The sequence below is a fragment of the Ursus maritimus genome, unplaced genomic scaffold (genome assembly GCF_017311325.1).
Source record: "Ursus maritimus isolate PB19 unplaced genomic scaffold, ASM1731132v1 scaffold_15, whole genome shotgun sequence".
Classification (NCBI taxonomy): Eukaryota; Metazoa; Chordata; class Mammalia; order Carnivora; family Ursidae; genus Ursus; species Ursus maritimus.
Genome location: NW_024423897.1, coordinates 51,965,627 through 51,990,425, shown reverse-complemented (window position 1 = coordinate 51,990,425; position 24,799 = coordinate 51,965,627). Strand labels below are relative to the sequence as shown.

Below are 24,799 nucleotides of genomic sequence, written 5' to 3'. Positions count from 1 at the left end.
CATGTTAGCAAAGATAACGGTCAGCCAGGAATTTTTTGAAGTTTCCTTTTGTTTGGGGTGGGGAGCTCTAAATGACACTGAAAGGAGCAGAACCCCTTCATGATCGCAGGCTGGTTCTGTCAGGCTGGCAGTGTCAGTGAGGGGCCCTCAGAGTTTTTAACTGAGACCAGCCCCCCCCCCCAGCTCCCTCAAAAGGAAGAAGGCAGACAGAGTGGGTAAGATTTGTATAATTTATTTTGCAGACATGGGTTTTCTGCTGCTTTTTTCCTGGGCATGTTTTGCCCTGGGTTTTCACTAGCGAATGTGGTTTATTATGTCCTCATCCGTCTGTTTTCTACATCTGTGTCCTCTTAGTAGAAATAAAACTGACAATTTTTCTAAAAGGGAAAGCAGAGTAAAATTGAGGTGAGACTAAATTCGGATTCTCCCAGTGCATTTAAAGTTATATTATCCTTTATGCCATTATAATTTCATTGAATTTTATTCTAGCAAGGTACCAAAAATGAAAGTAGACCAGACCAACTGAATTGACCTGAGAGTCAGAGTTTTGAACTGATCCAGGGTGGGGGGCTGGGGATTGAAGACAAGAGGTGTTCAAAGCCTAACAGGTAATGTTGGCAGAGGCCCCTTCAGAAGACACGCGCAGCGGCCCTTCCGTCATCCAAGTCGGCCGGCAAGGTAGCCGGGTTGCAGGAAGGGAATGAGCAGTTACCATTGGGGGTGGAAAGAGCTTGCTCCTGATTTCTGTCCTCTCCATCCTGTCCCAGCTATATTTTCCTAGTAACCCCTTAGGGCTCCTTTCTGTGATCTGACCTTGACAGTCGGGCCTAGAATATAATGAGCAAACGTTGGTTTGATTTCAGAGAGGCCGGAATGAGGGCCTGAGCAGTGGCACGCTCTCGAAGTCCTCATCGTCGGGCATGCAGAGCTGCGGAGAAGAAGAAGGGGAGGAGGGGGCCGATGCCGTGCCTCTCCCCCCACCCATGGCCATCCAGCAGCACAGCCTGCTCCAGCCGGATTCACAGGACGACAAGGTGAGAGGCCCCCGCCAGTGCACCCCAGCCTCACTGCAGCGGCCTGCAGCTCCGGGGCTGTGAACAGGCACCTGGAAAATGTGCTGCCCGTTTTCACCCCAAAAGTATAAATAACAAAGTCAATTTAGACCAGGCAGTAGGCCAACATGTGTAGTTCCTCATAATCGTACACTTGTATAAATATGTTCAACGCATTTTTTAATAATGCTTCAGTAGCTGTTAGTTTTAAAGTAACCTTGTTTTCTGTTTACTGTACCACCCCGGGTCCCTGAGAGAGGAGTCCGAGGTATCACACGCAGTCTTGGTGATTGCATCCCTGTGCGAACATTAGGCCATCTTGCTTTCCCTGCGAGCTGTTTTTGCACACGGGCGTTGTTTTCAGATGGGGTTGTACTGCTGTCCAGTCCCTCTGTCCAGCATGCCTGACGTTAGCATTTAGGATCAACTGGGGTGCGGGGATAGGTGTCAAGGTGTAGGGATCAGTTCAAAACCATAAATCTCCTCTTTGGGTGGATGTGGAGGCTTCAAACCAGGCTTGGGTTTTTGTTTAGTTTTTACCTGATCTAAAACTATTTTGTGCATCCCAGTTGTAGAGCCCTAAACTATCCACAAGAAACCTGGTGACCAGCTTGCATACCCTCTTGCATTCTGGCCCAGTGTGCTCCCCAAAACTGGCAGGTGTTGAAAACCGTGCTGTGAAATCATTACTGGAGGGTGTGGGGTTTTTTATTTATTTTTTTATTTTTTGGCAGTAACTAAGCTTTCTGAATAAAACAGATGTTTTCATCATTTTTGCCCATTCTTCCTCTTTTTCCTTCCCTGACTCCCTGCTCAGTGTTAACACGGTCATTTGCTGGATTACCTGTGTTTTATGACCTGGACTCTGCCCTGGCCCAGTGCTGGGCGGCTGTGAGGCCAAGACAAACCACGCGTTAGTCTTAACATGGGCGGCCACCTCCCACCTCCTGAGAACCCACCTCCTCCCCCATTGTAGCACTGAGCACAGTCAGGCCACTGCGGGTCTCGGCTGAAGGACGTGGCTTGGGCTGGAGACTGGAGTTTGGGGGCATGTGAGGTGCAGGCCAGATGTTGTGGGAGCTAACGTGTGGTGGCAGAGGGCCTCACCCCCTGCACAGACCAGACTTGCCAGGAAATGGGAACGTGTCATTTCTCAGACAATTCCTAAACTGTTTTGTGGCATTCCAGCTGTAGCTTCCTTGAAAGCAGGAAACTGAAATTTGGTAAATCTGGATGGTTGGCCGAAGTGAGGTGCAGGGCCTGGTTGACTTATTCCCCCAGGAAGAGTATTTTTCTCCGTTTGAGGAGTGGACCGCGCTCTGTACTTGAGTGTGCTGAAACCATTTATTGGGTATTAGCAGTAGCAGGTCTTCATTTACAAAAGTCTGTAGTGATATTCCCCGAGAGTATATTACCTTGTGACTAATATTTTGTTTTGTTCTGTTTTCTCTTTTTGTAAACTTTCACTGCAGCATTACGTTGATTTGTGTTCTGTGTCTGTTTTGGCTCAGTTTCCTTACCTCTCCATTTGAATTTGTTTCTTCGTTTTCTTCACCCCATACTCCAGATTTCATTAGACCAAACCAACATTTGTTTTGCAAATCACATATCTGGATCCACACATGTAAAAGCCTCGTTGTGAACGTATAACTCCGTATCTGTCTCCTGTGAGAAATGCATCGTTAGGACAGCGAGCCGTGTGTCGCATGCATCTCGGCTGTCCTTAATATGAAGCAAGGTTCATATTATGCCCCTCTTCTAGTTTCCAGTTAATTGATGGCACAAGTAATCTGCAAACACACCGTGTTTGCTAATTACTGAAACTTGAATTCAGCAGCCCCTCCCTCCAATTCCTTACCTGTCAACCCCTGTACACCCTGACTCTAGCCGTAAACGGCATCTCATAGCTTGTGAGGCCGCAGATCTTCTGTCCTCTGCACTAGTCATTGGGGAAATGGATGGCACAGAAAATGGTGAGCTTGTCCCCCCTCTTCCCTGTCTGGTCAGTGCACCCCCGGTTCCTTTCCTTTTCTTTCTTGTTTCTTTCTTTTAGCCCCATAAACACAGGAGAGCCATTTTTAGTATCCTGTTTTTGGTTTCCTGATGATTTAAGGATTCACTCATTAGACCCTCAGCCTTTCATTCTTGCGTTGATCAGATTCTGTATTTTGTCCTCCTTCGCCACTCGCCTAGCTGGCAGTTGCAAAAGTTACAGTTCGCAGCCTCCCGCACCCAGTCACCTCTTTGAAAACATTATGATGTTACATGACTGAGGATTAAAAACAGACTTTGTCTGCTTTCCACATGTATCCCAGACAGGTTTTATTTAGTATTTCATGTCAGAATATTGTAAATTTAAAAGGATGACTTTAAATAAATGCAAACAAAGACAAACTTGTGGTCTTTTTGTCTGGAATTACTTTGAAAAAGAGATTAAGCTTGCAGGAGAATGTACTGTCTGTCCAGTGACTAACATGAGGCTTTCCCCTCCCCCTTCTCTTTCTCTTCACTTCTTCTGTAGGCCTCTTCTCGGTTATTAGTTCGCCCCACCAGCTCCGAAACTCCGAGTGCAGCCGAGCTCGTGAGTGCAATTGAAGAACTTGTGAAAAGCAAGATGGTAAGGCTTCCCAGAGAAAGTCTGCGGTTTGGAAGCTGCCGTAAAGGCTGCTTGTGGATGGGTGTGCCCCTGTTCATGTCCTGCTCTGATCTGCAGAATGTGCCTGTGGCAGCTTACGCAGGCGGAGTCCCCAAGACCACCCTCACTTCTGACCAGCTGCCCATCTGGGGGTACCCAACATCACCCTCAGGTGCAAGAATTCGCTTGAAGGACTCACAGAACTCAGAAAAGCTGTGATACCCCTAGTCGTGGTTTCTACTGTGAAAGGACAGATTAAAATCAGCCAGGGAAGAGGTGCGTGGGGCAGGGTGCAGGAGGGTGCCGGGGTCAGGCTTCCAGTAGTCCTCTCCGTGTGGAGTCTTGCAGAGCACTGACTTCTCCTGACAACGATGTGTGACTTCATTGTGCGTCACATGTAGAGTCTGGCCAGCCAGGGACTTGGTGTTCAGAGTTTTTATTTGAGCTCAGTCACATACACAAGATTGACTGCTGGCCTGGCTCCCCTTTGTCTCCTGCCCCTCCAGAAATCAAGATACCACGTGGCCCAAAGCCCCCAAGAGTTGCACTGTTGTCGTGCACTGTCTGTCTTGGCCCAGGGCCCCTAGGTAAATAGACATGCCTGTCAGGCAGGACATCCTGGGGGATTAGAGGCACCTTCCAGGAGCCAGGATTAATCCGTTCTTGCCCCTACCTTGACTGCAGCGCTAGCACTGCTTAGCAGGTGTGGTCAGTTCCACTCACGTCCGCAGGTGTGCCCACGGTCAATGGCATGCACCAAGGAGCTTGGTAGCTCCTTTCACTGTCTCTGAGATATTTCATTTGAATTTATAATGTGTAGGAGAGAAGAGCTTGCACTGTTATGTGAGGGCTTTCTTTTCTTAGTGACCTCTGTATTTCCAGTTGGTCAACGTGGATTCATTTAATAAAAGCCCCAAAATCAAAATATTGATTTAAAGTTAGATAGGTGTGTATTGCTTCTAACTGATTCAAATCAATTAATATCTGTGTTTCTTCAGTTTTCCTGTGAGGTGGGAAAACAGTTAATAGTAATAGCCTTTACGTTTGTATACCCTACAACTCCCATAAAGTTACTGAGCATCTTTTAAAAGTCACCCTCCAAAAGTAAAAGCCCTCAGCCTCTCCCACCAGTCCATCTTCCAGAGTTCACCACTGTGATCGGTTTGGTATGTTTCCCTCCAGACATTTGCTTTGTAGGTGCAAACATATATGGGGAGGGAGGGGTAGGGTGCCTGTCCATGCTCTGTTTTTCAAAATGGATTCATTCCGTTTTTAAGATTCTAAGACTTAATAAATCTTGAGGAGCTTCTCACATCAGTACATAAGGTTTGCCTCATTCCTCGTAACAGCTGTACAATATTCCATTGCGTGGGTGTAGTGATAATCTGCTGAGGGACTGCTCTAAACCAGGCACTATTCTATGCCTGTATTAACTTATTAGGAGCCCAGTGAGGTAAGTACATGTTTTTGCCATTTCATTTTAAAGCCACAGAGTTTAAAAACTTAACCAGCTAATAAGGAGTAGAGACCTGATTATACTATATAATTTATTTAAACAAATTCCTAATGATGTGTGTGTGTGTGTGTGTGTGTGTGTGTACAAAGTTGTTTTTAGTTTTGCACTGTTGTAAACTCCGTGTTGGTTATGTGTGTGCAGTTAGATCTGTAGGGTAAATTTCTAGCACTGGAATTGCTAGATCAAAGAGTATACTTTTTAAAGTTGGAAATTTATCTTCCTTCCACTAGGTATTAACTGGGTAATATGATATCATTCCCATTTCTTCTACCCGTAGACAAGTTCCAATCAATCACCTGATCTTTTTTTTTTTTAACTATCTGATCATTCTAATCATCAGAGACAGGAAGAGAAACTGACAGTCTGTCTGTGAGGACCACTGACCCTGGGCACACGAGACAGACTGGAATTGACCACATTTCCTATGAAACTGTGGTTGATTCAGTCAAATGGGAATTGTGTCATGAAAAATTCAGACTGTTTCACTCTTCCATAACTGGATTTCTTTCCAGGTAGTCATGTTCTGAAAGTGACATGATGGGCTAGGAAGTTAGACAGGAAAGTTGCTAGTACTTGGTAGAAAACCTAAGAACTTGACCCCACTGGTCGAGAGTTTGGGATCATTTCAGTTTGAACTGAGCTAAACCACATCCTGGCTGTCTCTTTGAGACAACTTGATTGATGGTCTAAACAAAGGGTACTTAAATTCTACCCTGTGAGCTTTCAAACACCCCTAAACATTATAAAAACAGTCATTTATACTCCTCCATTATATGATCATTAAAATCATTCTGTCTAATAATTGAAATAGTTTTCCCAAGGGAAGTTACGAGGTGCACTTTGTCAGCCTGCTCGTCATCGTTCTGCCAGTGTTGGAACTGCATTCCATTCGAAGTGGGCTGAGATTCGTTTGTCATTGATTCACATGGACTTGAAACAGAGAGGCGTGCTAGGACATGGTTTCTTTCAGCTCTTTCTGCTTCATTCCTTCCTTTCAGTTCCACGGCATTAAACTTTACCAGTGGAAACTCAGTTCTTTCTACTCACTCAGGTTTCTCCTTCAGTTAACAGGTATAAAGCTCTTGGCATCGTGGAAAGGGCATAGGTTTTGGAGTCAGATACACTCGTGTTCAAACGCTGCTGCTTACACTCGGGCTTTCCGAGCCTGTGTCTTTCAGCTGTAAACTCAGCATAAGGACTGTTTGCTAACAAGGTTCCATCCATGTGGGCAGCCACTAGTGCTTGCCTTCCCCGTTGGACGACCGTGTTTATGCTCTTCATGATGGACTCTTCCCATCCTCACTGTCCGTGGAATGTAATCTAGATTCTGCCCTCTTTTTCTGGCTCGAGGGAAACATGGGTCTGTGTTGACTTCCTGTCACTAATCCTCCGATGTCAGTGGAGAACTGCTTTTTGTCAGTGAAAACTCTGAATCATTTTAATATCCTTTCACCTGTCCTGCGCATGTGACCCCAAGTTCCTCCTGCACGTTTACCACGTGCTGTAGGTCCCTGGTCATCCACATTTGTCTTCTTGTGGGTGACCTCCCAGGCTACAGTGCCTTCGTCATAGAATTCGAACACTGAGTTGGTTGTCCTTCAAAAGCTACATACTAACTTACTGGCTTGGGAAGAAGTTGTTCAACTGTTAGACGGTATGATATTCGGGGAACTGAACCTCCTACCCCTGAAACCTGCAGAGTCAATCTGAAAAATAAAACCAGCCTGGAAACTATTTCCTGGGGTTCACTCCTCTCCCTTACCTCCACATCCCAGGTCCAAGCGTGTGGGAAACATAGTGCATCTCTCCCGAGCACCGGCAGCCCACAGCCATAGTGACTACTTGCATTGACTTTGGGGTTTTCTGTTCTTCGTTGATCTAAATATAAAGGGAGACATGAGAAAGAATAAAAAATGAATAAACATCTACCTCAAGATACTAGAAAAACAATAGAAATAATGAGTTGGAAAACAGAAAAACAGAATAACAAATAAAACCAAAAATTTGTTCTTTGATGAAGTAATAAACATCAGGTAACCTTCACAAGAAAATAGAACGGGAAGCACAAATTCAGAAAACAAGGCATTATATGGGAGGGGCAAACTAAGGAAATTAAAATAATCGTAACACTTTTTGTTGAGGTCTTTGAAAGTAAATTGGAGACCCTGAATAAAGCAGGCAGTTTCCTAAGAAAATATAATTTACCAAAACTAACCTTGGAAGAGATGGATTATCTGTGCAGACCTGTCCTCAACCAGGGAACAGAGAACATTGACAAGAACCTGCCCACAGAATGCCACCAAACCCAGAGGACTTCACAAGTAATTCACCCAAATCTCTGAAGTCCCAGGAATTCCGGTTCTGCGAGGCTTGTCCGGTGGAAGCCTTTCCACACTCACACTGCCTGTACCCCCTCCGGCTGCCCAGCTGGGGCCACGCCTCCCGTCTCTTCCCTTTGTGGTCCCGACAGCCATCCCGCCAGCGGAAGACCAGGACTTCACCGGCACCAGTGAAGTCCACTGCTTGACCTCCTTGCTCACTGCTCTGTGTGAAGGCACATCTGGAGACGTCTTCTTTATTTTCTTTCTTTTTTTATCACCATTGAAATGAACAGGACTGAATCTAATGAGCATCAGCTGTTTCCCTGCAAATCTAGACAGGAGACAGTGCAGAGCGTCTTCCCCTCCTCCTTTGGACCCCAGTCTCCCATCGAAGAGCTCCATGATGGACAAGCACAAAGCAGGCCGCGCAGCTTCCTACAAAGTGCTTGCTTCCAGGAAAGGCCAATAGCTAATTATTTCAAAAGAAGAGTGCTGTTTTCTCATCTATTTTTCACCAATGAGTGCAGCAGTTGGTGTGTTTCCACAGCTCCGTGGGTTTGGTGAACAAAATTAACGTGCGCAGACTTCATGTCCTCAAAGTTGTGCGTAGTGACAAGGTCAGCATTAGTCCATTACTTTTAAGGAGAAAAAACTGGACAAGCATTAGAGGTTTTGATTTGATGGGATATATTCATTGTTCCTGCAATTTGTATTGAGCTTTTTGTTTGAAGATAAGTTAATCACGTTTTCCCAGTTCCCATCTAGATAAATACTTCTTGATCATCGCTGTATATCCAGCTGGGTGCTTTGGAAATTTTGAAAGAACTATAACCCATACCCCTTGGAGCTTTGGGAATTCAGGTTAAGAAACACAATTAATCTGTACCAACTAGAAAGTAAGCAGTCACTAATCGTTGTCACCTTAGTCCAGGGACAGAAGTCGATATTCATCTCAGATGTGTTGAACAACTGCAAAGCTTCATTCCAGGTTCTACAACACTAAACACAGTCACTCGTGGAAACTAAACTCCAGTGGAGGAAGGGAGTTTAGGATACATCATCGAGGCAGCATGACAGCTGCTTCCATCAGAAGAGAGGAAGGACGTCGCGAGTATCCAGAGAGAGAGATCCATTCAGCTGGGCAATCTGTGTGTGCTGAGGGGGGAGTCTAGTCTTTGAGGATAATCAAGAACAATCCCCACGCTGTCTCAATCAAAACAGAGATCGCCGACATTGCTGTGTAGCCCACCAGCAAGGGGCACGGGTGATGTGCCCGGGGTAGGCTGGCCAGAGGGAGGAGGTTCCGCACACTTCCGAAATGGTCCTGCTGTCATTTGGCAGGAATAATGGCTGTATGTGGAATGCCTGATACACCCAGAAATGTGGGCAGTGCTGTAATGGAAACAAGTTGGGTTATTTCGAATTATCTGGTGACAAGGAATAGAATTTATTACTGCGTATAAATTCACTGTCCTTTTTGTTCTAATGTACCTCGTTTATCAGCTTCTCTTGCTCAATGTTTGTATTAATAGTGGGGGTTTTTGTTACGAAATACTGTGTACGTAGACCTTCTAATTTTACAATCAGGCCTTCTGTCTTTTCTGACTTACGAGGTTTTCTAATCCTAATTCCAGCCTCCTGGACTGTAGGCGGGAAACGTGACTGGTGGTCTGGTTTTCTTTCAGGCACTGGAGGATCGTCCCAGCTCACTCCTTGTTGACCAGGGAGACAGTAGCAGCCCCTCCTTCAACCCTTCAGACAACTCCCTCCTGTCCTCCTCCTCGCCCATTGATGAGATGGAAGAAAGGAAATCCAGCTCTCTAAAGAGACGGCAGTAAGAGATGTTTCTATGTCAGCGTTGGTCAGCTTTCCTCCTGTCTCTGTCACCTTCACAGATGTGACAGGGATCCGTCTCTGGATCAGTGCAACGAGGAGCTCTGGGGCCACTCCTGGAGTAGTTGTATAAGTGTTTGAGAATCTCTCAGAGCCTCAGAAGGGTGCAAGAAGCCATAGCTGCAGGCTTTTCTTTTTTAAGAGTTTGGAAATTGTTTATTTTGTTAATTTTTTTTGAGTAAGCTCTACGCCTAATGTGGGGCTCACACTCACGACCCTGAGATCAAGAGGTGCCTACTCTACTGACTGAGCTGGCCAGGCGCCCCCCCTCATAGCTGCAGTTTTTGTTATTTGTATGTTATACTTTATTTATAAATAAGAGTGACAGGAGAATACCTTCTGTCACTTCTAGTGAGAAACTCCTGTGCTTTCTGTTGTATAGACTTATGAAGAAAAGAAGGCAACATAAAATCAGACACAGTCCCGAAAACTTGAATATTTTTTTAACATAACCTTAGTGATAGTGTTTCTCAGTTCCAGTAAAGCCACTTACAGTGAAAAAGAGACTCCTGAGAAATATTACAAAAGGTTTTAACCTTGCCTTCAGAGAAGAGGAAATTCTTGTGTGAGGGCAGAAACTCGGTTTTACTGAGCGCTCTAGCCCAGCACTCTGGATCCCAGAATGATGGCGGTCTCATGGGAGAGGCCCAGCCGGTGCTGGTTGAATGAATGGATGAACAGACCAAAAGACCTTTTCAGGCCAGCTGAGGTGGCTTGCTGTTCTGATCAACTAATTGTCTCCTCTTATCAGAGAGGCCTTGCAAACAGTTATGAGCCTTCAGAAACACTTCTGGATGAGTGATCAGACCCGAAACCTTAAACATCTGAGTTAAAATTTTTTCTTGTAGGTCTGCGAAGACTAAAATGACTTAATCATTTAAAAACAGAACAAAACAAACTTGTTTCCTTTAATGTCATGCCTTTATAGCAGAGTTATGTCTAAGCCTCTCTTGATTGTCCATATATGTGATCTGAGCCCACAGCTCTTACGAGTTACATACATGATACCTGTAAGTGACTTGGGACACTCAGGAATTGAAGACCCAGTTGCGTAAGTTTGATATATTACAGTACAACAGTACAGTCCCAGTGGGAGTCTGACCTGACAAAAGCAAAGTGCTGAAGAGTTCATTCAGAAAATGAAAAGAGTTTGGATTGTAAACACTCGTTTTTCTCTCTCTTTGCAGCTATGTTTTGCAAGAACTAGTGGAGACGGAGCGTGACTATGTGCGGGACCTCGGCTGTGTGGTTGAGGTATGTTTTCAGAGATTTAATAACCTGTATCAGCCCCAAGAGTTGTCAAGGGAGTTGTCAAATTATATTTGCCAGTTTAACACTGATACCGTCTCAAAAGCTTTAAAAACATTTTGACATGCTGCCCTCCCCAAAAGAAAACCGAGTTTCAAAAAATGAAATTTAGCCAATTGTCTTCATCTGTATTCACTTTTAAATACTTCTTTTTCACATAGTGCATCTTTGACATAATCACTTGTTTTTACAATTAAGTTTTTAAATTGCCGTACCCAGCCATTGTATTTATGACATGGAAATCTTATCTGTGATTATTTACAAACATGGATATCATTGCAGAAATGAGAACGTCATTGGTTGAAGAAGTCAGTGTGGCCAGCTGTGGCTTCGGTTCCACCTGAGTTCAGAGCTGGTCTGTGGCTACAGCAGGCCATTTGCTTATACTTTCCACAGAACAAATACATCACCATTTTCATGGCCCAGAAGTTGCTACACACGGTGTAGCCATAACAAAACCATGGTCTTTCATACTGCATCACGGGCTCTTTCCAGACTTATCCCTGGCATTAAAGTTCAGGGCATAATCATATTTATAAACTCAGCTCATCAGAAAGCTATTTTTATAGTATACAGTTTTACCACCTTTTCGGCTTCATAAATTTATCTAAGACAATACTTTTAGGGTGTTCGTTCCATTAAAAGTAACAGCTTTCACAGTTAATTGTGTAACAAAGGATTTAGCATGCTCAATGGGTCTGCAATTAAGTAACTTGAATTACTTAAGAGATAAGTGTATAGGTTGATCCCACTCAAGATAAGAAGTTGTAAATGACGTTTTAGCAACATACTTAACCGTTATTAAAAATTAGTGTATGGAAAGAATGTTGTTAAATTCTTATTTAACAAATTATGCAAATAATCCAAAAAAAAAGGAATTCTGTTTATATTACGCTAAGAACAGAGAAAATATATTTCTGGCCAAATATTTAATGTTTACTAGCTGATAAGATGATTTGTTTTATGAAACCATTTACATTTAAATGTCTTCGGTTCCTTAGGATTTGGATCTGTGATGCCACACAGTTCAAGGGGAGAAAAGCCTGGCAGTGTGCGTGGCAGTACATTTCAAGGGCCAGTGCAGGAATCCTTTCATACAGGGCTTGTATTTGTTTTTAGAGAAATACTGGGTTATGAGACAGTGCATATGTCTGTTTTGTTTTTTATGACTGTTAGTCCATAAATCATTACTTGATCCAGATATGTTCAGTAGCGCAAACTTATCTTTGAATATTCAATTACAGGGCTACATGGCTCTTATGAAAGAAGACGGCGTTCCTGACGACATGAAAGGGAAGGACAAGATTGTATTTGGCAACATCCATCAGATTTATGACTGGCACAGAGAGTACGTAAGACACTGGCGTGCGTGCGTGATGGCGTGCACAGCATGATCACTTGCTAAACTGCTTCGTGTCAGGCCAGTGGGAGAGGATGTGCAGTGGTTCTTCTCTTTTTATTACCTGGGTGGCCTCCCAGAGTAGCTGGTGCAGAGGAGGTACTGATCAGGGTGCCCGTGTGGCTCAGGCAGTCAAGCGTCCGACTCTTGATTTTAGCTCAGGCCAGGATCTCAAGCTCCTGAGACTGAGCTGCGCATCAGGCTTTGCGCTCAGCGCGGTCCGCTTGTAATTCTCTTTCCATCTGCCCCTCCCCCTGCTGGTGCACTCTCTCTAAAATAAATAAATAAATCTTTAAAAAAAAAAAAAAAAGGAAATACTGGTGTGCCAGGGAGTTCTGTGGTAGCATGTCATGGTGGGGGGAAGAGTCTCTTCTGCTTGCTGGTGCATCCAGGGAGCACTGTGGGGGTGGCTGGAAGCACCGGCACCAAGCCTCACTGCCTGGGTGCAGAGCCCAGTCCTGGCCTTGAGCCATCTGCTGCCCTTCTGTGTGCCTCCATTCTCCGTCTATGCAATGTGGGTCAGAGTCTCACCCACCCCCCTCATGGGATTTTTCATGAAGAGAGACTACGTTAATACATGCAAAGCACTTAGAACACCATCTATGTAAAGTAAGCCTCAGTAAATGTTCCTAATTAGAATTGCAGCCACCTCTTGAATATACACAAATCACTATTAGAGAGTTTTGAAGATACTGTTTTTTCTAACAATTTTAATGGAAAAAGTAGACATGACTGCACATGAAAATCACATTTGACCCCAGCACCTTGTCACACCCAATGACTAGGAGGAGATCCACGTGGCGGCTGCTGCTACAGCACACTGGCCCCTTCAGGTCACCTTACTCTGAACTTAAAAAGTCCGTAATTCTCCGTGGATTGCTTCCTGCCAGCCACTGATACTATTGTGGAGTATTGCAGCTGGCCTGCTCTGTTGCTACGATCCGGACAGGCCGCCTGCTTTACTGTGTTTATATGCACTGCTGTCCCCTTGGCCTGGAGCGTGCTCCTGTCCCCTTCAAAGCCCAGGGCAAATGATCGCTGTCCATTAGGCTTCATCACTCCAATCAGACATGCTCTGTCCTCCTTGCAGATAGCATACGTAAATGTGCTTTTGAAACCATAAAATACTGTGCAGATATGAGAGGTTATCAGGGTGTGTATATAGTAGTGTTCTATTATTTCTAAATTTATCTGTCCTGATAGACTGTAAAACCCTTGAACCAGGTACAGGGTCATCATTTTCATATCCCCTTTAATGTCTAATTCAGTCGGACTCGTAGATATATGAATGGCCAACTTCAGACACAGCATAGGTGATACCTCTATTGACTATAGACTTCCCAAGAATCTACAGTGAACATAATTTTAGAAAGGGATATTTGGTGCTCCTATGTCGTCTGCCACCTCCGAGTCTGGCTGTGAAGCTGTGATGGGAAAGAGAAAACAGCACAGTGCTCCTGAGGTGACCAGACAGAGAAGTTGCATCTGGAGATGGGGCCAGCCGCAGTGTGTGCAGAGCTGTAATAAAACCCCAAGTGCTAGAAAATTCAATATAGCATTAATGGTTATGCTGGTTTGTGGGTCAGTAAAACACCAGACAGTAAATATCAGTGTAGGTAAGTGGTAACTAAGGTGGGCGTGCATCTTCGAGACTGCAGCCTGGGAGAGGTACAGAGTGTCTGTCCGCAGCCCTTGTGTGGCTGTGGTCATACCTGATTTCCATCTCGAGGGGAGCTGATACACATAACCTAGAGGTTACTTTGGATAATATTTGGGAAAATGTTATAAAACTGGAACAGGTAACATATTCAGTATTTTATATCAATTATTATCCAGTTCGAGCCTCTTAAAAATTACCATAAAATATATGAAGCTCAAGTTTTCAGAAATAAAAATGACCAATTGTGTTGAAACTTTTTTTTCTCTGTATTCAGCCGTGATATATTATTGCTTTTGTCCTTAAGAAAAATAAGACAAAAATGTTGATTGTCCAAGAGAAGGAAAGGTCACCAGTCCAGGGATGGTCTCATTCTGCCTTGCCTTTTTCACCTGTGTATCTCTCTTGGTTCCTGTCCTAACAAAATGTTTTCTGTGAACATTGTATTTCTTAAGTATACTTGACACTTTCCAATTGCTCATGTCACAACAGACTATTTTTGACTAAAATCAGAAGGCCAAATTGGAAACGGCTCTAATATTTCTCTTCTCATTTCAGCTTTTTTTTAGGAGAGTTGGAGAAGTGCCTTGAAGATCCAGAAAAACTAGGATCCCTTTTTGTTAAACATGTCAGTACAATAACTTTATTTATATTCTGTTCTGATATTGTCATGTTCAGTGACTGGTTTTTCAGATTAAAGGAGAACTCACTGGTTGTTTATAAAAGTGCTTATGTTAAGAATCAAACCAAACCGTGCAGTGTCAGTGAATTGGAATTACACCCCGCTCTTGCACATGACTGAGGAGCTCAGCGTGGAATAGCGTGGACAGCAGGGGGCCAGAGGCAGCCTTGAAGCAGGAACATTCAGGGATGTCTGTGGGCAAACAGATGTTTAGTGAAGACGTTGACGTACCTAAACATGCAGTATGTTTAACGTAGTAGCCAAATACACGTGTGCATCTGAAATAAGTGTGTTAAAATTAACGGGGTATTTTTAGGAAAAATTTCTGCATTTAAAAAAACTAGTGATAAGAGTTTTTGCATTTTTGCAAATCTCTTTAATGTCTATCTTAATAGAAGACAGATGGATTTTTATATTGGCTTCTACATTCTATTGTGGAATGGTTTTTGGTTAAAATATATGAAAAAAAATCTATCCTCATACAGGTAGAGTTGGGAAGGAGCAAGTATTTTAATACTCTTTTCAGGTAATTGTGGGTAGTTTCCTGAGATACCACGGCAGAACTTGACCACTTGCTAATATCTGAAAGGTTAACTGCCACGTAGAATCTGGAAAGCTCTGTGGTGGACTTCTGCCGTACTGTGTCACTGGAAGCGTTGAAGCACCGCACACGTACGGGTTTCCAGTCACGTACCAGCCTGTGAAATCAGGGGCTGGTCAGTTGGAAAATACTGGTTCACCAGTTTAGGCAGATCTTCCAGATGCTGAGACATTTTGTTACACAGCATCAAAAAGTCAGATTTGTTAATATCACCACCCCTCTCTTTAGACCAGTCTTTAGGTATTGCCAAGTTCACAGTGACAGAGACCATGTTTTCCAAAATTCTAATCTTTAACCTGAAAGCTCAGAGTTTCATTATCAAGAGATATTGCCAGTTTGCCTTGAAACAGCAGACTTTTTTTGTTCACGTTCAAGAAGTTTTCTGTCCGGTACCCAAGTATAAATATAGTTTGTGTCCATCCTTCTTTCAAGTAAAAATGGCGGCCCACAAAACCCAGAAGTCGATTTAGCCCACAGCTCGGTGTCACAAGTGCTTCTGCTTAAGACAACCATCGTATGCCACAGAAGTGTTATGAGGACATCTCTTTTGTCACAAGCATGTTAAAAAGACATACCCTCCACGGTTGAGTTTTAGTAAAATGGATTTTTATGACTGCATCCAGAACATTCTGAGGCAAAACTGGCAGTCTTCTGCAAATGTGCAAGGGTGAATATTTGCCAAGATGCCAGCTGGTTGTGCACATCCTTGAGATGGTAGCACAAAGAAAAGGGCAAATCGTATCTTAATATTAGTCTGAAAATAGTTTTGACCCACTGGATTCCCGGAAAGGCCACAGGGACCCCCAAGGGTGGGCACACCACACTTTGAGGATCCCCGGATTGAGGGATGACTCACTATATACTTTTTCCCCTGCCTTCAGCATCTGAAGTTAAAGAATTAGAGGTACTTTTTCTTCCCTGCTAAAGCCATTTGGAGGGGTGGCAGTAATTCTCCGTTTAGTATGAAGAACCGTGTCCTCTTGTTGCCCCTGTTTTTGCCGGGTGAAGTGCGAGGTTTGAAATACCAGGAAAGACTGCCTTTGGAGCCACAAAGCAGAATGCTGACCTAGTCATGCATCTGGAATGTGCTCCCACAGGCCTAAACCACAGTTTTGTTTTAAGAAAATTTCCTTTATGAATGTGATGAAATGTGTATGTGCTCTTATATTCTAATTGAGCTTCTGATTGTTTTAACCCATCTGTTTGCCTTTTTCATTCCTAGGAGAGAAGGTTGCACATGTACATAGTTTATTGTCAAAATAAACCAAAGTCTGAGCACATTGTCTCAGAATACATTGATACCTTTTTTGAGGTAAGACCCAAGAAAGAATTTCTGAATCTTTTGTTACAGTTGATGTCCAAAACCTAAAATATCACGTTTCCCAGGAACTAAGCCATCCTTTCCTATAAATCAGAGAAATGAGTATGAATTCAGTCTATGATCATGTATCCATTAACCTTCAGAAGACTGGGGTCATTGTTAAAATAAGGGGTTTTTTTAAACAGTTTTGAACTTAAGCTAACTCTTCACAGATTCAGAACAACTCATGATCTAAACTCTCCGCCTAAAAATAAAGCGTGTGTTTATATGAATAAAAGAAAGCAAGTGAAAGAAGGTCTTTAAACAAGCAAAAAAAAGGCTATTTTGAAAACCACCCTGAAAGGTTGGAAGAGTCCATTCTGAGAAATGGGGAGCCCTGATTGGTGTTTGTGCAACGAGGCCCTTGCCCCACCCCACGCCTTTCCTGTCCGGTAGTTAGCATTTCTGACAGTTACAGGGACTGAACAATTGTCCTCCGAACGACAGCACTTACCGGATCTTTCTTTTCTCTCTTAAAACCCCAGGACTTGAAGCAGCGTCTCGGCCACAGGTTGCAGCTCACAGATCTGTTAATCAAACCGGTGCAGAGGATTATGAAGTACCAGCTGCTCCTGAAGGTGGGGGTTTGGGGGGGGTGCAGACTCTGGGGTCAGCAGCTCGTTTGCTGAGAGGATGAGGGAAAGGACGGGTTGGATAGGGCAGGGCAGTCTTTCCTATAAAAATCTAAAGCGGTCTTCTGATTTTTCATTTACATCAAGTTCTGAATCAAAATGTCACTTGAAGTGAACTTTTTTCCCCATCACGGATCCTTGAATGCTCATGATTTTTCCTCTGCTCTATTGACCTTGCAAGTTTTCTCGTCTTCCTGGGGTCCTGGGTGAATTAAAATTTCAGCCCCTGCCTCTTGCTTTCTGTTGGCTCCGACAGAGCTCAGAAGCCCTTGATTGGTTTAAATTCCTAAGCACAATCAAAGGCAAAGCCATACGGTTTTCCATAACGGAAGTGAGTGTTGAAATATATGGAGAGTCCTTCGGATATAAATCCTTGAAGTCGGGTATCCACAGAGCTGTCTTGGAGTAAAAGAAGAGCCGGTACCTGCTTAGATTTGGTTGACTTTGCTCTGCTGTAGGCTCGAAATCCTCGTAAGGGTATCTTTGCATCATGTTACTAGGAGAAAGCAGTGAGAACATCCAACGGAGACACCTAACCTGGCGCCTAGCATATCAGCAGTGAGCAGAAAGGTTAGCTGCTGTTGTGATCATTGCCCTTATCCTGTCCATCTCTCCATGCTCCTTGCAGGATTTCCTCAAGTATTCCAAAAAAGCTAGCCTGGACACGTCAGAATTAGAGGTACTTTCATCCACCCCCCCACCCCCCCCCACCTCCCTCACCCCCGGCCACGGGCCCACCCTGCGCTCCCCAGGCCCCTCGCTTAATCCCCCTCCTGTCTCCAGTGTCTCCCAGAGCAGCCTGCCCTGGAGGAGCCCGTCCCTGGGAGGGGTCTGTCCTCCACCTGGAGGCACCGTCCACACCCTGGGGGGTGGGAAGGAGGGAGCCGGACTCAGGGGTGGAGCTGAGGGTGGGCACGCCAGCTGTCCCTGGAGGGAGCTGACCGGTGATCTGCTTTCTCTCCCACCTGCAGAGAGCCGTGGAAGTCATGTGCATAGTCCCCAAGCGGTGCAACGACATGATGAACGTGGGGCGGCTGCAAGGATTTGACGTAATGCGGCAGCTCTTTAAACTTGCTCCTCTGGCTTCCCTCATTTTCTTTGATCTTCGATTATTTATCTCCACATGTAGAAAGCTGATCCTTTATGCCTGGTTTTCTGTCTCCTCTCACTGTACTTAAACCTGATTGATATTTTCTTTCAACTTCTTTTGGTGCATTTGATTTGCTTTTTGAGGACCTTCCTCTGCTCAGAGCCCAGCGCCTGATGGTGGAAGCAGGCAGGACTCTGCTTTGTCTCGTGGGCCCTCTGCTGCTGGAGCGGCAGAGGTGCCTTCCCTGGCAGGTGGTGGAAAGCAGGGGGCCCCTGCCTGTCAACTATCCCTGGGAGCTTGACTTCAGGCTGGCTGTGTTCATTGTTAGTCTGACAAACGTTTCTATGAGTTGCCAGACTATTGATATTACTTACATATTGTCCTATTAGTATCCTAAAGATACTCAGAATTTTTACAAATTCACCTACTGAGTAAGGAAAGGAGCCACGTTTTTGCTTTTCTTGCCTGCTGTTTTATTAGAGAATCAGGGTGTGGAGTTCCGGTGCTGTGGTTCTCAGGAAAGCACACACAGACTCTTCTGGAGGGCTTTCGAAAACACGGGTCCCTGTGCATTTCTAACGGTACAGCCGGGACGCCAACGCAGCTGGGCCTCAGGGACTGCACCTCGAGAACCTGTTCCAGTGTGAACTACACACTTTCAACCTACTTTTCTTTGATCGTAACCGAGGCCAGAGACTTACACAGAGTTTGGCAAGAATTTTATCTACTTGATTATTCCGTCTGGGGCTAAAAACTCATTACAACAAAAGAAATTTTTTTTTAAAGATTTTATTTATTTATTGACAGAGATAGAGACAGCCAGCGAGAGAGGGAACACAAGCAGGGGGAGTGGGAGAGGAAGAAGCAGGCTCATAGCGAAGGAGCCTGATGTGGGGCTCGATCCCATAATGCCAGGATCACGCCCTGAGCTGAAGGCAGACGCTTAACCGCTGTGCCACCCAGGCGCCCCAACAAAAGAAATTTTTAAGCTCTATAAATTAATAGAAGAAAAACACATTCTGTGGGAACAAGGGGGAAAAAAAAGCACAAAACAGATATTTTGACTAGGATGAAATGTTCTCTCCTCTTCCTTTGTCCCCCTTTTAGGGTAAAATTGTTGCCCAGGGCAAGCTGCTCTTGCAGGACACATTCTTGGTCACTGACCAAGATTCGGGACTTCTGCCTCGGTGTAAAGAGAGGCGGGTTTTCCTCTTTGAGCAGATCGTCATTTTCAGTGAACCACTTGATAAAAAAAAGGGCTTCTCGATGCCAGGATTCCTGTTTAAGAACAGCATCAAGGTAATGTGTGTGCTGATGTACGTACCCATCATGCTGATACAGTGTTTCCTTTTCAGAGATGACCTGTCTTGATCCTTTGTTTATTAAACATTTAGAAAATTTCCTAAGATATTTTAGAACTTTTAAAAGTTCACTCCATCCCTGTACTGTCTGCATTCTGGAGTGGCTGATGGCTTGCACACATCTCTGTGTGACCATGATGAGAAGACTGTCTTGGTTAGTTTTTGTGTACCCCCTTTCCCAGGACTACGTACAACGGTAAGAGACATGGATTTGGCGTATTGTTGTAAGACCAGAGGAGAAAGCTTTCCCAGTGTCTTATTCTCCTCCACTCGATGCGGACACACTGAACGCTCAGTGCTCGGCACGGGGCTGCAGGCGTAGACCAGATAGGCGGTCCCTGCCCTTGAATAGTTTGTTCTCTGATGGAAGAGAAACACAAGTAAGTAACTGGACAAAATAATTGCAAATGGCCTTGAGTCCTGTAAATGGGACAAACCAAGGACCAGATAGACGGTCTCTGGGAGATGCAGCGTGCCCACCGCCCCCTTCCATCCTTGCTCTTCCCACCTCTGCAGCTCTGCAGGCCCTGAGCTTAGAAGGGAGATGTGCTTCCCTGTGTTAGGACCTCCTATCCTTGGCTGCTAGGCTCCCTGTCAGGGACAGGGACAGGGACCCTCTTAGGCCCTCTGAGCCCTAAGGTCTCAGCACACAGGTGGGACACTGCACCCTCCCGCTCCCCGCCAGGTTTCTGTTGGTCACCTGCAGCAGCCTTCTTCCTTCCTTTCACTCCAGGCTGGGGGAGGCTCTTTTGTCCAACAGGACCTAGGGAGGTGCTCAAGCTGGGCTGCGTGAAGCTCAGGCCTCTCCTATCTCCCACCATCCTCCAGCCCTCCTACCCAGGCTGTTGGAGGCCCCGGGGTTGTCACTGTGCACCCACCATCCTCTGGACATCTTACCCATTCTTCCAGAAGTCTCCTGACCGACTTCCCCACTCCACTCCAGCAGCTTAGAAATTTTATGTTCTTTCACCTATCTTGCTTCTGTAAAACTATCCCATGTGTGATATCACGTATAACTTCATAACACGTGTCCTATTAAGAGTCACAGTTTTTAAAATAGTGTCATTTTATTCCTGGGGCAGGGAAGGGAGGGATACACGAACACTGCCTCATCATAAAGGAGTTTGAAATCAAGTAATTCCCAGGCCCATGTTTCTAGTTAATATTCATGTTATTAGTTAAATTCCTGGTAATCCCCTCGTCCCTGAGTTTAAAAAGTCATTGAAAAGCTTCACAATAATGACTTCCGAGGCAGTAAAAATTACAGCTCCACCCAAAACTGGTTGTTTCAACTTTGATGTAGGATGAACTTTGCACCTGACCAGTGGGACTAAATGTGCTGTAATTATTTTTATTGTAGTAAAATACACATAAATTCACCATCTTAACCATTTTTCCGTGTGCAACTAGGCGGCATTAAGTACATTGACAGTGTGGTGCAGCCATCACCACCCATCCACTTCAGAACTCTCCTTACCTTGTAAAACCAAAATCCTGTGCTCTTGAAATGACCACTCCCCATTCCCCCTCCTGTCAGCCCCTGATACCCACCAGTCCGCTCTCTGGCTCTGTGAATATGACCGCTCAGGGTACTCATTTCATCTACAAGAAATCATAACAGTATTTGTCTTCTTGGGACTGGCTGACTTCACTGAGCATGACGTTCATCCGTGTTGTGGCCCATGTCGGCCTGTCCTTCCTTTTTAAGGCTGAGTAATACTCCATTACTCAGTCCAGGAGCACATTGTCTTTATCCATCCATCAGTCAACGGACACTTGGGTTACTTTCACTTTTTGGCCATTGTGAATAATGCTGTGATCTTTTTAAGGTGAGTTGCCTTTGCCTGGAGGAAAATGTGGAAAATGATCCATGTAAATTTGCTCTGACATCGAGGACGGGTGGTGTGGTGGAGACCTTCATTTTGCATTCATCCAGTCCAAGTGTCCGGCAAACATGGATCCATGAAATCAACCAAATTTTAGAAAACCAGCGCAATTTTTTAAATGGTAATGTATGTTCTGTTACTGGGCGTGTGTTTTGCCTGAGGTACACGTTTCTGTTTCTCTTCTCTCTCCTGTTGCTTCCTGCTCATAATGACGAGACATATTTCCACAGACTGTGTTTTAGGCTCTGTCCCAATAAGCCCTTGCTGTGTATTACTTCATTCCTTTTCAAAACAACCCCCAGTGGCAAGTACCACTGTTATCCCATTGTACAGATGAGGAAGCTGAGGCACAGGGTGGATCATCAGTAAGTTACTTCAAGTCCCACAGATTCTTCGTGGCAGACTCAGGGTCGCCAGCAGGGCCTCTGGCCCCGGGCACATGTCCCACACGGCCTCTCGCACCACTTGTGCCCTGGAGCCCTGTCCTGGGAAGGGAATGGTTAAGAAAAACCGAAGCAGCAGACAGAAGTGGCCACAGATATTGTGGACATTCTCCAGTGCAGCTTTGAAATTTGCATTCACTTTCATTGCTCATCCAAACCTCCGACCTCCATTAGAAAACAAGACGTGTATTTTTCCTCCCCAACTTCCGTGACATGAATGATAACAGGGAGCTGCAAAGCACCTTAGGGGCCGTGTCTTCTCCACAAGGAGAGTGACCATACTGACCTTACGTTTTAGATAACTCCTTTGACTCATTATGTGGGTGACCTAAAACTTCTTGCTTCCCTTTGTGATGGCCGACTTTGACTCTGCTTCTAACTTGGCAATCACTGAAGAGCTCTGAGAATTCAGCCAGAAGCTAGATAAGTCATTTAATGCCTTCTCTTTGTCCTTTTCTCCATGTTCTCTGTGCCCCAGTCCAACAGGATGCGGTCATTTCTCCGTCACCCTAAAACCACCTTCACTGCTCACATGACATTCAAGAGCCAGGAACACAGGCATTCAGTGAAAAATCAAGGGCAGGGCATTTTGGGCCAGGTGGTGGTCAGCTGCCCAGGTGTTAAGCAAGACTGTAGTTACATATGTAGTTGGAATTGGATACGTGGGGCTAGTGGGGCTCAGGGGACAGTCCCTGGTCTGAAGTGATGCATTAAATGTCCGTTCGTAGCATGCAACCATTGAGGAATCTCCGTCAACTTTTGCCATCTTTAAAATCAAACAAACTGCCTGGCAAACTGGAAGTCGGGATAGGCCATGCTGTGAGACTTGGCTAGACCCCTCGGTTCACATGAAGGACCAACCCCAGAGGACTGAGCACCATCGGGAATGGCGTGGGAGCTCGGGGCATGTGACACCCTTCCCTCTTGCCCCTCGTTCCAGTAAGAGGCCATGACTAGGACAGACTTAGTAAAATGTCATTTGTCATTCCTGACACCTCCCAGGCAAGAAGGGGTTCTGCTTAATTGTATTTCTCAGAAGTTTTAACATTTTAAAAATTTGTGTTCATGTTTCCCCATATCTTATTTGGCATGTTTCCTTCGGTTTCCTGCAGACAATTACGTAACAAACTATATCGCCGAAGTCGAGAGATGGGACAGCTGCACCACCCATGGGGGTCTTTGTGCAGCTCTTTACCTCCCTTGTCTCTTGTGCCAAATCTGCAAAGCAGAGGTGGTCCCTAACCTTTCCTGAGAGCCTGCAGGGTAACCAAGGGATTCCTCAACTCCCAGCCAGGTTCTTCTTTGCCTGACTGCTCTCGGGTTTAAAGAAGACCTTTGTGGCAGCTGGACTGAGCCTTCCCACTCCGTGGGAGCCAGCTGCTGTCTGGGATTCTCCCACACGGGCAGTTGGCCTCTTCCACTTGGCAGAAGCTCTGCTTGCTGCTCCCAGGCTGTTAAAGTCCCCTCCACTTTTGTCCTCACGCACTCTACTTCCTCGGCCTTCTCTGCCCCCCAGCCACTCGCACAGGCACATCTCCTGTGTAAGCTGTTCATCACCAGGAGAGCAGCATTTAAGACCTTTGCCTTTTCCTTTACTTATGGATGGTGCCAGTCTGCTGCCAACAGGATGGCGGGAGCTTAAAGGCCATGATGGTTAGGAGTCGTGTGGATGAGCCACCACTGACCGGGGCGGGGTTATTCGGGACCAGGCTGTCCTTTTGATTAGATCCTGTGCCTTTCTCCTTTGCCCCGTGAGATTTTTTTTGGTTCCTTGACAATCTCTCCTCTGTGTCTCCCTTGCTTTACAGCCTTGACATCACCAATCGAGTATCAGAGGAACCACAGCGGGGGCGGCGGCGGCGGCGGGGGTGGCAGCGGGGGCGGCGGCAGCGGCGGCGGCGGCGGGGCGGCCTCCAGCGGCGGAGGCGGCAACCCCAGCGGCGGCCCCGGCAGCTGCAGCGGCCTCCCCAGCGCAAGCAGAAGCAGACCCTCCCGGATCCCCCAGCCTGTCAGACACCACTCCCCCGTGCTGGTCTCCTCTGCAGCCTCGAGCCAGGCAGAGGCAGACAAGATGTCAGGTATGTCCACTCCCGGCCCTGCACCGCCCCTTCCCGGCAGCAGCCCCGCCCCGGAGGCCGGCCCCGGCCAGCCCGGCAGGCGCGCCCCGGGAGAGCTCGAAGGCCCCGAGCAAGACGCGGAGCACATCCCCAAGATGAAGGTGATTGAGAGCCCCAGGAAGTCCTCGGGGAGTGCCGCAGGCGCCAGCCGCGATGCGGACGCCAAGGAGGCGCGGGCCATCCCGGAGGACAGCCGCTCGCGGAGCAGCCTGGGCTCGCTGCCCCTGGGAAAGCCCAGGCCCGGGGCCGTCTCACCTCTGAACTCTCCTGTGGCCACCGCGTTCCCTTCTCCGATCGGCAAGGAGCCCTTTCCCCCCAGCAGCCCCCTGCAAAAGGGGGGCTCCTTCTGGAGCTCCATTCCCGCCTCCCCCGCCAGCCGGCCGGGCTCCTTCACCTTCCCGGGGGACAGTGACTCCCTCCAGCGGCAGGCGCAGCGCCACGCGGCCCCCGGCAAGGACACGGACCGCATGAGCACGTGCTCCTCGGCCAGCGAGCAGTCCGTGCAGTCCACCCAGAGCAACGGGGTAAGAACGCCCGGCAGCCTGCGCCCGCCCGCCCCACTGCCTCTGTCCCGCCAGCTCTTCTAAACCTCCCCGTGGCCGCCGCTCTCCTCCTACTAACTCCTGGCTCTCCGGCCGGCGCCGCCTGCAGTGGTCAGCTCTCCGGCCCGGAGCCCGCGGACCGGGCGCCTTCTAACCCCTCCTGCCGCGGGGACAGCGCTGCTCTCGTCTCTACTAACTCGCTCCTTGCTTTGTGTGTGTCTCCTTAATCCGGGAAGCCAGATGGTTAACCTTCCGAATGCAGCACCCGTGCGTCTTTCACTGTCTGACCAGCAGAATATCTTGG

General features: G+C 46.3%; 1 protein-coding gene and 1 long non-coding RNA gene across 3 annotated transcripts in view; one reads left to right on the top strand and one right to left on the bottom strand.

Annotated features, from left to right (window-relative positions):
• TRIO (trio Rho guanine nucleotide exchange factor) overlaps window positions 1-24,799 on the top strand; it is a 238,077-nt gene that overhangs the window by 197,269 nt on the left and 16,009 nt on the right. Inside the window, exons 35-47 of one of the 2 annotated variants that reach the window (XM_040630542.1) lie at window positions 864-1,034; window positions 3,574-3,669; window positions 9,210-9,358; window positions 10,605-10,671; window positions 11,970-12,073; window positions 14,340-14,409; window positions 16,287-16,376; window positions 16,910-17,002; window positions 17,685-17,735; window positions 18,028-18,105; window positions 19,254-19,445; window positions 21,337-21,514; window positions 23,645-24,477. In XM_040630542.1, coding sequence (XP_040486476.1) covers window positions 864-1,034; window positions 3,574-3,669; window positions 9,210-9,358; window positions 10,605-10,671; window positions 11,970-12,073; window positions 14,340-14,409; window positions 16,287-16,376; window positions 16,910-17,002; window positions 17,685-17,735; window positions 18,028-18,105; window positions 19,254-19,445; window positions 21,337-21,514; window positions 23,645-24,477 — 2,172 coding nt within the window. Of the gene's footprint in view, window positions 1-863; window positions 1,035-2,524; window positions 3,421-3,573; window positions 3,670-9,209; window positions 9,359-10,604; window positions 10,672-11,969; window positions 12,074-14,339; window positions 14,410-16,286; window positions 16,377-16,909; window positions 17,003-17,684; window positions 17,736-18,027; window positions 18,106-19,253; window positions 19,446-21,336; window positions 21,515-23,644; window positions 24,478-24,799 lie in introns of those variants that run through there. The other variant, XM_040630543.1, reaches the window with a different exon arrangement.
• Window positions 217-24,297, bottom strand: LOC121102768. The gene is made up of 4 exons (XR_005834884.1): window positions 24,209-24,297; window positions 16,879-16,951; window positions 6,966-7,081; window positions 217-377 (listed from the first exon to the last, which is right to left on the bottom strand). It is a non-coding gene; the product is annotated as an uncharacterized LOC121102768 (long non-coding RNA).